Genomic DNA, 15,970 nt, shown 5'->3' on the forward strand with positions numbered 1-15,970 from the left:
TGAAAAACCTTGCATCACTTCAGTCAAAAAAGTATTGAAAGAAGGTACTGTTATGTATCTCTAGTTATGGATACTCACATTATTTCATATAAGGTAAATTGTGTAAATTAATTTGTTATATGTACACGTGTATGCTTTTGTAAAGTCCAGTAGAACTTGGCAACATTAGGTGGAAGAGGAGCGGGCTTGCATTATTCACCTGATTAATACCTGTCCATGTCTGGTCAGCTTTTGGACCAGGAAATTGTACATGTTCACTTGTGGAGTTGCCAACGTCACCTCTTAATTCAGTCATTACTTTTATATTTACCTTTAATAAACTTGTTGTACTTTTAGTAATGTAATTTGCATGTTGCAATATATATTTTATTTTAATTTATATCTGTGTCAGCACGATTACTTTCTCAGTTATTTATTTGGGTTAAATAAAGTACTCGTTTGCCATCCCCTTTGTCTAGGAGGGAGGGGGGGGGTGATGTGGGCTGTAGGCCTGTGAGCTTCAGTTTGGAACATCGTGTGACGATAAGTCTGTGTACTGTTTATTTGTTCAGTAGGGTAGATTAATTATTCTGGTGAGACTATTTTTCCGTGTATATATAAGCCTTCTTATTCTGTAATGATATTGAAGTGAATACTTATTTGTTATATTGAGAACTTTCATATATTTGTTTTATGCAAACACTAGGCTTGAGGCTCAGCAGAAAAAAAATGAATTTTGAGGAAAAAGCTCAACAGAGAGACATTGAGGCACAAAATGCTAGACTAGTAGCTCAGTTGCAGTTAAAGGAAGCAAGGAAACAACAAGCAGAAGAACAAAGTAGACAATTAGAAATTAAAAGACAAATGGCAGAGGATAATAATAGAGTAGAGACACAGAGACTGGCAGCTGGACATGGTAATATTAGCAATATTCCAAATAATACCAACCCTCAATCTAAGATAAATAAATATGTCGAATTGCCCAAGTTCAATGAGGAAGACCCTGAGGGTTTTCTTTTCTCATTTTTCCAAGATTGCAGTCAGTATGGACTGGCCTATAGACCAGTGAGTAGCTATAATGCAGAATCAATTCAGGGGGAAGGTTCAAGAAGTAATTGCATCTCTTCCTGATGCAAATAGTTTTCTCTACCAGTTTGTCAAAAACCGCATCTTAAATGCATACCAGTTAAATCCTGAGGCACGTCGACAGAAATTTCGTAATTTAAAGAGGGCACATGAACAAATCATTGCTGATTTCACTAAGTTAAAAACTAATTATTATGAGAGATGGCTTAAATCACTTTCTATTACAGAGTTTGCAACTCTTAAAAATCTTCTTATTACAGAAGTTTTATCATGTGTCCCAGATATATTATCTACTTTTATGGTGGAACAAAAAAGCACCACAGATATTTATGAGCTCTCTAAGCTCGCTGATGAGCATGAATTGTTAACAAGGGCACATTTTAAAGCCCAGTCACAAAATTTTCACACTTGAGTAAATTATAATGCTCACAGAAATGCTTATCAGAACAAACCCAGTACTAATTGTCCAGCTGCTCTCATAAACTCTTCTCTTACAAAAACTAAACTTGATAAACCATTGACAGGGATACAAAATCCTAGTAATGTGAATTCTAAACTTGCAGTAGGTTCAACAGGTGTGACCACTGTCAGATACTGCACTCATTGTAAGAGGAAAGGACATGTGATTAATTCTCGTTTTAGTTTGCATCCTGAATTAAGACCAACTGGTCTCATCATGAGTAAAGGGTTGCAATCAAATAATTCACCATGTATTAGTCAGTCCCAATTGGATGACTGAGATTAAACCATTATGTCCACAGGTACATTACTGTGTAAAGATGGTAGTAGTAAGACTGTACAATACTCCGTGATGCTAGAGCTTCATAGTCTCTTATTTCCAATAATGTGCTTGCTGATGTTGATACAAGAGATCTTGGTGAGGTTGTACTACTACAAGGTATTGCAGGTTGTGTGCAACAAGTGTCTTTAAAACAAATATATCTTGATTCAACTTATACTTCCGGGTGGTGTAATGTTGGTGTGAGTAAACAGTTGCCCATTCCATGAGTGGACATTATTCTAGGGAATGATTTTGGGAACCGTAAGGTTGAAGGCACCAAGTGTCCAATAATGTTAATTAACCCTAATAGTGTACTGGCTCAACCTGATGTAAATGGTATTATTTACCCTGCATGTGTTGAGACCAGGTCATTGGGGAAAACGGGTGATAGTAAACCTGTTACAACCAAGGTGGATGTTCCCAAGACCAAGACCCCTTCAGTTAAGGAGTGGGAGGTGGATCTTGAGGATTCCTTCATGACTCAGTTGGATGATGAGAGTGAGTCATTAGTAGAAGCCCCGTCAAGCCCTAACCACAAGGAAGGTGAAGGTGAGGAGGCTGAGTTATCTGTGACATGTCCGCTTGTCTCCACTTCTGAACCAGTTGTCGAGAGTGAGACTGCAGTAGCTGTGACTGCTTTATTCTGACCAGCCAGAGTCAGGAAAGGAGATCAAGTTGCTAGCTACTTGCCCGCTCGCTTCTGAGTCTGAGTTCTTTACAGAATACTGATCCCAGTTTAACTGAGTGTAGTTCTGAAGCCACTGCTAATGTAGATGCATTGGAGGACGGGACGGGTTTCTTCTTCAAGGATCAACTTCTAATGAGAAGATGGAGAACTAAGGGAGCTCCCTCATCAGATGATTGTGAGACGAGGACCCAACTAGTTATCCCCAGGGAATATTGCGAGCAGGTCTTGCAGGCTGCACATGATAAGTCTAAGGGAGGTCACCAAGGTATAAATAATATGTACCATAAAATATGTAAGTATTTTTACTGGCCTAAATTGAAGAGAGGTGTGGTCAGATATTGCCATAATTGTGAAACATGTCAAACTGTGGGAAAGCCCAATCAATCTGTGCCAAGAGCATCATGACAACCTATTATAGCTCCAGAAGAACCTTTCTCTTATGTTGTCATGGATTGTGTAGGTCCTTTATCGAGAATTAAGTCAGGTAATATATTATTGTTCACCTTGATGTGCATGACTACGAGATTTCCTGAGGCGTATGCCTTGAGGAATACTAAGGCTCAGAATCTTATCAAGTGTCTAGAGCGATTTTTCTCCTTGTTTAGGATGCCTCGTGTTATCCAGACTGATAATGGGGTAAATTTTTATTCCAAAATTTTCAGAACTTTTTGTGAATCTCATGGGATTCAACATAAGTATACTAGTCCTTACCATCCACAAAGTCAAGGAGGAATTGAGCGTTTTCATCAAATATTAAAGCAGATGTTGAAGACTACAGGGGAGACTTATCCACGTCATTGGGACGAAAATCTTCGTTTTGTTCTTTTCACAGCCAGAGAAGGGTTACAAGAGACACTTGGTTGTTCTCCATTTGATCTCGTGTTCGGACACCAGGTAAGAGGTCCATTGAAGATGCTTCAAGAGAGGTTGCTTGGTGATGTCTCTGTTGATCAGAGTGGTCGCTACTTGAGTAATGTCAAGAACAAGTTGTGTTGTGCAAAAGAGTTGGTTATGAAACATTTTGGGAAGACTCAGCAAGAGATGAGGCAGCGATATGACAAGAAGTTTAAGACAAAGCTCAGGTCGTTTGCTGTTGGTGATTTGGTGTTGGTGTTGAAACTTTGTCTAGGGACTTCCATGTCCCATAAGTTTGACAGGACCCTACCAAGTGGTAGAAAAGTTGGGAGATTTGTCTTATAAAGTGTCTAACCCTAATATTTCAGGACAACACATGATTGTACACTTAAATAGTTTAAAAGCCTATTGTGGAGCAGGTGTTGTAGGTTGTTTTGGTCAGGAGGAGCTACCACCTGAGGAGGATTGTAATGAGGGGAAAGATGTTAACATTCCTTATCTCAGTTCCAGTTCCGGAGGGAAGGAGATGCTATGTCATTTACAGGAGCAGCAGCGTGATGAGTTCGAGGTCCTGCTGGACACACATGCGAATCTGTTTGGGGGAGATACTCACTCAGACTCATCTCATCACCGACGACATCCAACTGCTTGACAACACTCCAATTCGACAGCATCCATACAGAGTGAATCTCGAGAAAAGACAACTCATAGAGCAGGAAGTGGATTTTCTACTTCAACATAAAATCATACGTCCAAGCTAAAGTTGGGGTTCTCCCTGTTTGCTGGTACCAAACCCAGGGCGAACCTGGCGGTTATGTGTGGCCTATCGTAAATTAAACAAGGTAACAACAGTTGATGTGCTCCCCTTACCATTGTTAGAAGAGTGTATAGACCAGATTGGTAATGCTCAATCTGTATAAAAACTTGATTTGTCTAAGGGTTACCGTCAGATCTTTCTAAGTGATTATGCTAGGAAAGTGACAGCCTTTATTACACCTGATGGTGCATATGAATTTAATGTAATTCCTTCTGGCTTGAGAAATGCTCCTGCCACTTTCCAGAAACATGAATTTTTTCTGCTTAAGGACGCGCCAAATCGCAGGGCATACCTAGATGATATAGTCTTGTATAGTAAGTGTTGGACAGACCATCTGTCAGGTCTTAAGAAATTATTTCAATTGTTGCAGAATGCCAATTTAATAATAAATGTCAACAAGTGTAGTGGGGCAAAGGGCACTATAATCTATGATGAACAGGAAGTGGGACAGGGTAAGATACTTCCTTTGCAAGATAACATACAAGCAATAGTGGACTATCCAGTGTTAACTAGTAAAAAGGAAGTTTAAATATTTATTGGAATGTATGCTTACTACAGGCGGTACTGTAAGAATTTTTCTACAGTTGCTGTCCCATCTTCTTGAGGTTATCTTGAGATGATTTCGGGGCTTTAGTGTCCCCGCGGCCCGGTCCTCGACCAGGCCTCCACCCCCAGGAAGCAGCCCGTGACAGCTGACTAACACCCACGTACCTATTTTACTGCTAGGTAACAACCCCATTAACAAATTTGTTGCGAAAGCAAGTGAAATTTAAGTGGACACAAGATTGTCAACCTTTATTTCAGAATTTAAAGGGAATACTATCTACGTCACCTGTTCTATCCAGCCCTCAATATGACAGACCTTTTATCCTGCATATTGATGCGTCTGACTTAGGAATCGGTGCAGTTCTTATACAGGTTGGCCTTGATAATATTGAACACCCAGTTTACTATTCCTCTAGAAAATGTAATAAAGCACAGAAGAACTGTTCAGTAGTGGAAAAAGAGGCACTAGGTCTCATCCTATCTGTTAAGAAATATGAAATTTACCTGTCAGGTAATAAAGTATTAGTTTTCACAGATCACAATCCACTTGTCTTCATCAACATGATGAAAATTAATAATCAAAGGATTCTAAGATGGTCCTTTTTCCTGCAAGAGTTCAATGTAGAGATTCAGCACATTCTTGGTAGGCAAAATGTAATTGCAGAAGCTTTATCTCGGAGTTTTGTGTTTGATGAAACGTAATAATATGAGACATGTTGATTTTAAATTTTCATTTTAATTGTTTTATTACATTCTTACTTTCAGAAAAAATGTCATTGATCTTCAATCAATTGCATTTTTTTCTCGGAGGTGAGGGTGTGTTACGAAGCCCTGGTTATGGATGCTCACATTATTTCATGTAACATAAATTGTGGAAATTAATTTGTTTATATGTACATGTGTATGCTTTTGTAAAGTCCAGTAGAACTTGGCAACATTAGGTGGAAGAGGAGCGGACTTGCATTATTCACCTGATTAATACCTGTCCATGTCTGGTCAGCTTTTGGACCAGGAAATTGTACATGTTCACTTGTGGAGTTGCCAACGTCACCTCTTAATTCTGTCATTACTTTTATATTTACCTTTAATAAACTTGTTGTACTTTTAGTAATGTAATTTGCATGTTGCAATATATATTTTATTTTACTTTATGTGTGTGTTAGCACGATTACTTTTCTCATTTATTTATTTGGGTTAAATAAAGTAATCGTTTACCATCCCTTTTGTCTAGGAGGGAGGGGGGGGGGGTGATGTGGGCTGTAGGCCTGTGAGCTTCAGTTTGGAAACATTGTGTCACGATAAGTCTGTGTACTGTTTATTTGTTCAGTAGGGTAGATTAATTATTCTGGTGAGACTATTTGTCCATGTATATTGAGAACTTGTATATATTTTGTATATATATATATTATATATATATATATATTATATATATGTATATATATATATGTCGGAAAATCCGACACCATTTAATATCATACAGATAAAAACTGTATAAACAAGTTACCCATAGAAAACGTAACTTGTAGTGGAATTACCGTCTAAAGAAAACGGGATATCATCACCACATACTATTATAATTCACCAGCTATTCTGCTGGGAATTATTCTTAAATACATTAGTCTTTGGACTTTACCATCATAAAAACATCTTATATAAATTAACTTAATTATCAATATTAAAGTAGAGTAAATGTGACCCTTCTATCACTTTCTGAAATCTGGACAAAGTAGGCCAGGCGAGAGTGAGGAAGGAGGGCAGCCATTGTTGTGTCACCTCCGAGACGTGTGGAGCAAATTGGCTCCTATCATATCTGGACAATGTCGGCCAGACGTCAATAGAATGGAGTGTTAGATGCAGCCATTTTTTGTACTAGACCAGAGGCTCACACGGGAGCAAATTCGGCTCCTGTTAAATTTACTTGGACGTAGTGTTATGGAAACCAAAGGTGTACCATTTTTCAACACGCTGTCTACATATCAAGTTAAGTGTCTATCCGAAACCCGTTTATCATTCATTTATGGCCATTAATGTCAGGATATAGGGTGACCCGGTTAGATCGCGAAATCGCCTCAAACTAAAGGTAATTAAGCCAGGTCTTTAATGTTCCATGTACTGTTTTCTCTGATATACTTGTCATATATAGGTATCTGGCTTCACAGCTAGCACACTTTTGACAGGTCAAGACGAGGATGCAAGATTTGTGCACCAGTTACTGGGTGATATGGAAGCTACCTCAAAGAGGATAATTTGGTGTCTACACCCTAGTTATACCTGGTGGACTAACCTGCTGTACTATAAGATAAGGAACCTCATCAATGTATGTAGTTAATACTGTAGTTTGATTGGCTGCATATATATAAACTAATAAACCCCCCCTAATGTGTAGAGGATCGATTTGTGAGATTGAGATTATTGCAGAAATACAGTCCACTTAACATTATACAAATTGCTATCGAAGTATATAAATTAACGTAAATATAAATTCATATAAATTAAATAAATATAAATCTCACAGGTCGGTTCCCACAATATATATATATATATATATATATATATATATATATATATATATATATATATATATATATATATATTTATATATATATATATATATATATATATTTATATATATATATATATATATATATATATATATATATATATATATATATATATATATATATATATATATATATATATATATATATATATATATATATATATATATATATATATGTCGTACCTAGTAGCCAGAACTCACTTCTCAGCCTACTATGCAAGGCCCGATTTGCCTAATAAGCCAAGTTTTTCTGAATTAATATATTTTCTCAATTTTTTTTATGAAATGATAAAGCTACCCATTTCTTCATGTATGAGGTCAATTTTTTTTTATTGGAGTTAAAATATATGACCGAACCTAACCAACCCTACCTAACCTAACATATCTTTATAGGTTAGGTTAGGTTAGGTAACCAAAAAAAGTTAGGTTACGTAGGTTAGGTAGTCGAAAAACAATTAATTCATGAAAACTTGGCTTATTAGGCAAATCGGGCTTTGCATAGTAGGCTGAGAAGTGCGTTCTGGCTACTAGGTACGACATATATACATATACATACATACATACACACACACACACATTTTATGTGCATGTTCATCTATCCAGATCTTGTGATATTATTCTGTTTGTACCCGCTTAAGGGGCACTCTGATGTATTGCTTTTAGAGACAGTGACTTACCCTAGCCTATTCTTATCACTGTCCATTGATATACGAGCGTAGGTACCAAATACACGCCACAATTTACTTGTTCACCAGTACATACTCATCATTGGCATCATCACAATTTCCATCAACATTGTCAGTCTCAAATATCTGGCAAGCTCGTTTACATTCACTTCATCTTACTCATTCTTTTTGTAGTTAGAAACATTGGACATGCTTTGTGATGCATACAAGGTGGTTTCATATGCCAAAAATTTCAATAAATCTCGCAAATAAGTAATTATAAAAATCCCAGAGGAGTGGTTGGTACTTTGACAGTCAAGCCTGGTGTCCCAGTAAAACTGTAGAAATGGTGCAGTGTGGTCAGTTGACCAGGCTTGAGCATTACTGGTCCGTCGGATTCGTGGGGGTACTAGTTCCAATTGAAGGGCCTGCACGTGTGGCTGTATTAATTTCTTTCTTTATTATGCACCCCATACCCATCCCGTGGGCGGTGGTGTAAAGGATTACAGAGGCACATAATCGGTTCAGGAACTGAACCCTCTAGTTCGTTTAGCTAAGCAAATAACAATCTTTTGACGCTAGTTACAAAATTATTAATGGTATATATACATGTACACATACTCATACATACATTTACATATATATATATATACATACATATACATATTTAATCACCCACACAAATACACACATCAATAATCTTTTGTCACAAGTGATTCAGCAAGAGGCTCACAACAGTCACTATACAAGGCACTTTACATCTATGATGAGTCGCACAGTTACTAGTCTTGCTGCACACCCACCCAACTGGGCGGCAGCTTTACCTACAATAAGCAAATTTTGGATACTTCGATAAGATTTCGGGCAGCACATCGTTATGAATGAAGTACTTACATATTTATTGGACACTATTGTTGGTGTTATATCAAAACTCCGCGATTTTTTCACATTTCATTATGTAATGACGCAAAGTATGACTGCTGTATCGATAGCCACATCAACATCACCATCCTCACTCCCCTCACTTTCAATCTCATCCCCAGCTGCTGTTTCCTTTTCAACCACCTCACAATCTACATCATTTTCTGCACTATCAAGATCACTGCTTGAAATTTTGTTGGTGTGAGTTTCACTTTTCTATATTTTTGGCGAAAAATATTAGCTTTTCCCTCAAACATGTTTCTTTCACTGCTTTCGTCATGGATTTGCTCTGTTTATGACCACTATCCAACTTAGAGTAAATTTAGAAATGTAGTGTTTATAACGGCAGTAACAAAAATACACTAGGAAAAAGAATCGGAACGGGCACATGGTTGGACTGGAGGGCAGGCCGTGGCGGTCACCAGCGTGGTCACGATAACACTGCGGCGCTCCCGCCAAGGTGGCGACCGTCCACGCTGCGATAACATCACCAAGCCAAAGTGTTTTAAAATTAATTAAAAGTGTGTGTGTACTTAGGTTTTTTGTATATTTGAAGTTTCATGAAATGTAAATTATCTGTCTTTCAAAAGAGTTAATACTACAAATACTACAAGTGGAACTCAGTCGACAAGTACGACCTCGAGCACAACAAGTACGACTCCAGTGTCCACAAGTTCAGTTCAGAGCATCACTAACACAGACACAAGTACGACGTCCAGCACAAGTACGACTCTAGCAGAATCCACAAGTTCAGCTCAGAGCATCACTAACACAGACACAAGTACGACCTCGAGTACAACAAGTACGACTCCAGTATCTACAAGTTCAGCTCAGAGCATCACTGACACAGACACAAGTACGACCTCCAGCACTACAAGTACGACTCCAGAATCCACAAGTTCAACTCAGAGCATCACTAACACAGACACAAGAACGACCCCTAACACCCCAAGTACAACCATTAGTACGACAACAAGAGCAAACCCCAGCACCACCACAACAACAACCACCACGACCTCGACGCCGCCACAACCAGACTGCAGCTTCAGCACCTACAACAATGTCGTCTACTACTTTACCTCTCCCAACCTGGGCGTCAGGGACTACCCCAACAACTTCCAGTGTCGCCACGACAGTCTTTCAGTGAGTATAACCAGACAACACACGGAACAGTCTTTCAGCCCGGCCACTGATGGATTTACCAACAGTGCAACAGTAGTCAATTGTATCTTGTGAGAAATTCAAATGCATACTGTGTGTAGCCTACTAAGCCATTACGAACCTCAAGTCTTCTCGGTTTGTAAAAATTTGCTGATTTATTCTGTTTTTGTTATTTTCTGCAGGATAATCCGTCATTGGCAAAATTCAAATTAGTAAGTTTCCATCTACAAGACAAGCCCAAAAGAGGTGTATGTAGAGACTACGTCACGCTCCATCTTCCCTACGGTAAGACGGAAATGTAAGTTTCAGCAACATCAACACACCACCGGAGCGACATGCTAGCGGTCTGATGTTATGTTCATGTAAAAATGCACTTCACCATTGATATATAATCTATATCTTCCTCCTCTCTCACTTTGACAACGCTGATACAAAACCATCTTCTGTACGGTTATCCTTACAGCTTGTGTGGACAGCCCCGTCGAATCGTCTACAAGTCACCGACCTTCAGCTACGGAGTCTCCTTCCAGAGTGACGAATCCATCACTAGGCCTGGCTTTAACATCTCCATTACTCGCGTTACCTCCCCGTGCCATCGCGTGAGTTCTCTACTACGCTCCAGTCATCTACTCTCCTGCTGGATTGACTGAAGTTAGGAACAAAGATGAATCCTCCTTAGCTCAAGAATCATGATGAACGCCCTTAGATTAAGCCCCTGTGTGCGCCCTTTGACCAGGCAACACTGTACCGCCCTAGGGCCATATACCACACAGAGTCCGCTTAGGTCACGCTCCTCCGTGAGACCCATCGATCAGGTACTATGATGTCCTCCCAGTGATCAAGCGTACTATTATCATTTTCCAAAGAGAGGGCGTCGACAACATTTCTTATTGGTCTCCATCTTACTCTGTTTACTTCCTTACTAATTAATGTTGTTATATTGTTCGCCACTGTTACCATCTCTTCCCCACCCACGATTGTTTTGTAACTAATTTTGCCCCACGTTATGTTAATGAAGAGTATTGTTGTGACAGGTGATCAGAGCGCCCTGGGTGGGCAGTTCCGGGATCATTCAGACCCCGGGGTACTTGATCACACACACCAAGGGCACACTCTGCGAGTGGTGGATTACTGTAAGTATTAATTATTATACAGATAGAGCGACGGTCTCACTTCATGCAGGTCGGCGTTCAATCCCCGACCGTCCAAGTGATTGGCCACCATTCCTTTCCCCTGTCCCATCCCAAATCCTTATCCTGACCCCTTTCCAGTGCTATATAGCCGTAATGGCTTGGCGCATTCCTCTGATACTTCCTTCCTTCCTACCTTCTTTACCCTGCCAACTTTATCCTTCCTACCATGCCCTACCTTCCTTACCGCGCCTTCCTTACCCAGTATATTTTATCAACTCTTCCTTACTTTACCTTCCTTATCCTGCCTGTCTTACCCTACCTTCCTTACCCTACCTACCTTACCTTCCTTACCTTACCTTCTTTACCTTGCCTTCCTTACCCTACCTTCCTTACCTTATCTCCTTCACCTTGCCTTCCTTACTCTGACCTCTTTAATCATACCTTCCTTACCTTATCCCCTGCACCTTGCCTTCCTTACCCTACCTTCCTTACCTTATCCCCTGCACCTTGCCTTCCTTACCCTGCCTTCCTCATCCTCCCTTTCATACCCTGCCTTCGTTCCCCTGCTTTCCTTAATTTGCCTTCCTTACCCTATCATAGTTACTCTGCCTGCCGTCTTTATCCTATCTTCCTTATCCTGTTTTCGTTACCTTACCTTGCTTAACCTACCTTGCTTACCCCTACCTTGATTATCCCTACCTTGCTTACCCCTACCTTGTTTATCCCTACTTTGCTTACCCCTACCTTGCTTACCCTACCCTGATTACCCTACCTTGCTTTCCCCTACCTTGCTTACCCCTACCATGCTTACCCTACCCTGATTACCCTACCCTGATTACCCTACCTTGCTTTCCCCTACCTACCCCCTGGACGGCACGCGCGCGCACCCCGGGGAACCCCCAGAACCCTTTGTGACTACACACCTGCGCACCACCTGAGCAACAGGGGCCTAATTGGCTCACCTGCTCAGGTGGTGCGCACGGTCGTAGTCGCATTTTACCCTACTGTTCTCAAGGGAGACTATGGAATGCTAGGTGAAGGTGCTCAAGGGAGACTATGGAGGGTTAGGTGAGGGTGCTCAGAGGAGACTATGGAAGGCTAGGTGAAGGTGCTCAGAGGAGACTATGGAAGACTAGGTGAAGGTGCTCAGAGGAGACTATGGAGGGTTAGGTGAGGGTGCTCAAGGGAGACTATGGAAGGCTAGGTGAAGGTGCTCAAGGGAGACTATGGAAGGCTAGGTGAAGGTGCTCAAGGGAGACTATGGAAGGCTAGGTGAAGGTGCTCAGAGGAGACTATGGAGGGTTAGGTGAGGGTGCTCAAGGGAGACTATGGAAGGCTAGGTGAAGGTGCTCAAGGGAGATTATGGAAGGCTAGGTGAAGGTGCTCAGAGGAGACTATGGAGGGCTAGGTGAAGGTGCTCAGAGGAGACTATGGAAGACTAGGTGAAGGTGCTCAGAGGAGACTATGGAGGGCTAGGTGAAGGTGCTCAAGGGAGACTATGGAAGGCTAGGTGAAGGTGCTCAGAGGAGACTATGGAAGGCTAGGTGAAGGTGCTCAAGGGAGACTATGGAAGGCTAGGTGAAGGTGCTCAAGGGAGACTATGGAAGGCTAGGTGAAGGTGCTCAGAGGAGACTATGGAGGGTTAGGTGAGGGTGCTCAAGGGAGACTATGGAAGGCTAGGTGAAGGTGCTCAAGGGAGATTATGGAAGGCTAGGTGAAGGTGCTCAGAGGAGACTATGGAGGGCTAGGTGAAGGTGCTCAGAGGAGACTATGGAAGACTAGGTGAAGGTGCTCAGAGGAGACTATGGAGGGCTAGGTGAGGGTGCTCAGGGACTATGGAAGGCTAGGTGAGGGTGCTCAAGGGAGACTCTGGAAGGCTAGGTGACGGGGCTCAGGGACTATGGAAAGCTAGGTGACAGGGCTCAGGGACTATGGAAGGCTAGGTGACGGGGCTCAGGGACTATGGAAGGCTAGGTGACGGGGCTCAGGGACTATGGAAGGCTAGGTGACGGGGCTCAGGGACTATGGAAGGCTAGGTGAGGGTGCTGAGGCCTATGGAAGGCTAGGTGAGGGTGCTGAGGCCTATGGAAGGCTAGGTGAGGGTGCTGAGGCCTATGGAAGGCTAGGTGAGGGTGCTGAGGCCTATGGAAGGCTAGGTGAGGGTGCTGAGGCCTATGGAAGGCTAGGTGAGGGTGCTGAGGCCTATGGAAGGCTAGGTGAGGGTGCTGAGGCCTATGGAAGGCTAGGTGAGGGTGCTGAGGCCTATGGAAGGCTAGGTGAGGGTGCTGAGGCCTATGGAAGGCTAGGTGAGGGTGCTGAGGCCTATGGAAGGCTAGGTGAGGGTGCTGAGGCCTATGGAAGGCTGGGTGAGGGTGCTGAGGCCTATGGAAGGCTAGGTGAGGGTGCTGAGGCCTATGGAAGGCTAGGTGAGGGTGCTGAGGCCTATGGAAGGCTAGGTGAGGGTGCTGAGGCCTATGGAAGGCTAGGTGAGGGTGCTGAGGCCTATGGAAGGCTAGGTGAGGGTGCTGAGGCCTATGGAAGGCTAGGTGAGGGTGCTGAGGCCTATGGAAGGCTAGGTGAGGGTGCTGAGGCCTATGGAAGGCTAGGTGAGGGTGCTGAGGCCTATGGAAGGCTGGGTGAGGGTGCTGAGGCCTATGGAAGGCTAGGTGAGGGTGCTGAGGCCTATGGAAGGCTGGGTGAGGGTGCTGAGGCCTATGGAAGGCTGGGTGAGGGTGATGAGAGGAGTCTGGCGTGCTTGTTTATCAGCTTACAGTGGTGTGAGTACGACAAACATTGTCGATGTTTGACAGCATCATAATAGCTGGCTGTTGTTGAGTAGTGTTACCCTCCGCTGCTAGAGCTGTGCTCGTACGCTCGTCACAGTAAATAATAATCACCTAGCCTATCACACTTCAGTCCTATCTAAGGGGTATTTAAGTAAAAACACTGTTACATAAAAGTACCAGTTTACTCTTGAGAAAGGGACACAGATTCAGTAATATATTCAGAGATAATATCATGGCTCAATAATTATAATTAACCACTACTGAGGCTGATGACCACTGACATAAATAATTATATGGATGACTTATACACTGTATATTTACTTATCCAGACTCATTACAAACATTCAAGCACAGAATTAAACAAACAAAGAACTTAAGAAAACACGACCAGTGAGAGCGGCCCACAGCCAATTACTGACCCGTCCTCTTGCTCAGACGCCTGACGCCCTCACATTAGCCATAACTAACCTGACAAGAATTCTTAACAGACACACTTACATACAGCAATCATTACTCCCAGACACGTTTACACAAACGTATGTTCTACCTTATATAATCTTGAAAATAACTCTGTAATAATATAGTTGTTAAAGATAGAATAATATATGATATAACATAATGCAAACTTGGCAACAGCGACGCGCACACCTGACTCTCTCCTCACACGTGTAATACAGGTACACTTATGCACGCCATCATCACCACTCCCATACAATGTACAAAAAATACAATACACTATAATATGCAATAAACTGTATGACTGTTCCAATACTACATAACATATAATTATGCATACATTAACAATAGTGAGAATCAGGTAATTACCTGATTCATAACAAGTAATTATTAACTTTAACTTGCCTACAAGTAGTATTTCCCCACAATTTCCTAGCAGCTCTCAGAAAACTGAACATCACTGACATTCGCCGTAGTTCTTGTGCTAATTAAGGCAAAATAAATCGCTAGAGTTTCTGCTTTCCCAGGCACCAAGAGGCAGCAGGGTGCGTGTTGACAAACTAAACGTCAACACGGACTCCACCACCGGCTGCCAGAAGGACTGGGTCGTGCTCAACACGAAGGGCAATAAGACCTACCCGGTGGGCTCCAGCCAGATTTACTGCGGCACCAAGGTCCTCATCAGACCCCTCACCTCTAAAAGCAACAAGCTTTTTGTAGCCTACTACGGGAGGAGGTACAAGAGCAAAGGCATGAAGTTGAAGTACACTGTGATATAAGGAGTCGTCTTGGCTGCTACCTTCAAGGCCTGTCCACGAGAGGCGGGGATGGCCATCATAACTTGCTATCCATGTGGAAAACTTGTTAATAGTAAGGCTTGCACAACGTTTCGTTTTTAAGAGTGTTCAGAAATTAAATTTTTTGCAACTGACTTAAGTTTAATGTGTCTGGATTTTATTAGGAAGATTTTAAATAAATTTGCTTAGCATCGATATTCTTTGATTTCCCACTTTAGTCTGCACAAGGAATATTGAGCTGGAAGATAAGATTGCAACTGCTTACAATTAGCTGTGGCACCCACTAACATCTCTACATTCCCCGAATTAGTGTTTACCTTAGCGGCTGTGGGGCGCTTGCCGTCATCTCGTTATCTTGTCCAACTCGAATATTTATTGTTTTTACCGGCGTCTGTCATGATAAAATAATTACCTGCCAAAACATCTAAACAACCAATACTCATATTAAACAACCCTTCCTCATACTATACAACCGGCCCTAACACTAAACAACTTTTCTTCCCGCTAAACAATCACTCGCAATATATTACCCCTTCTCGCATTAAACAACCAGTCCTGGCACTAAACAACGAGTCACCACACTATACAACCAGTCTTCACAATTGTCGGGAATTAATCTGTGAGTTAATATCTCGCCGGGATAATATCGTGAGTTAATATTAATATCGTTAATATTATCATTAATATTATTTATGTTAATAATAACATTTAAATATTTATTAAATTTATCTTAATTTAT

At 41.6% G+C, this 15,970-nt stretch overlaps 1 protein-coding gene across 1 annotated transcript in view; it reads left to right on the top strand.

Annotated features, from left to right (window-relative positions):
* Positions 1 to 15,424, top strand: part of LOC123774647 (protein SpAN) — a 111,805-nt gene extending 96,381 nt beyond the window's left edge. The window contains exons 10-14 of the mRNA XM_069304034.1: positions 9,489 to 10,041; positions 10,242 to 10,357; positions 10,523 to 10,658; positions 11,094 to 11,192; positions 14,962 to 15,424. Of these exons, the coding sequence (XP_069160135.1) occupies positions 9,489 to 10,041; positions 10,242 to 10,357; positions 10,523 to 10,658; positions 11,094 to 11,192; positions 14,962 to 15,213 (1,156 nt within the window). The 3' untranslated portion in view covers positions 15,214 to 15,424. The remainder of the gene's footprint in view (positions 1 to 9,488; positions 10,042 to 10,241; positions 10,358 to 10,522; positions 10,659 to 11,093; positions 11,193 to 14,961) is intronic.
* The last annotated feature ends 546 nt before the right edge of the window (positions 15,425 to 15,970 follow it).

This window comes from Procambarus clarkii, chromosome 51 (genome assembly GCF_040958095.1).
Source record: "Procambarus clarkii isolate CNS0578487 chromosome 51, FALCON_Pclarkii_2.0, whole genome shotgun sequence".
Classification (NCBI taxonomy): domain Eukaryota; kingdom Metazoa; phylum Arthropoda; class Malacostraca; order Decapoda; family Cambaridae; genus Procambarus; species Procambarus clarkii.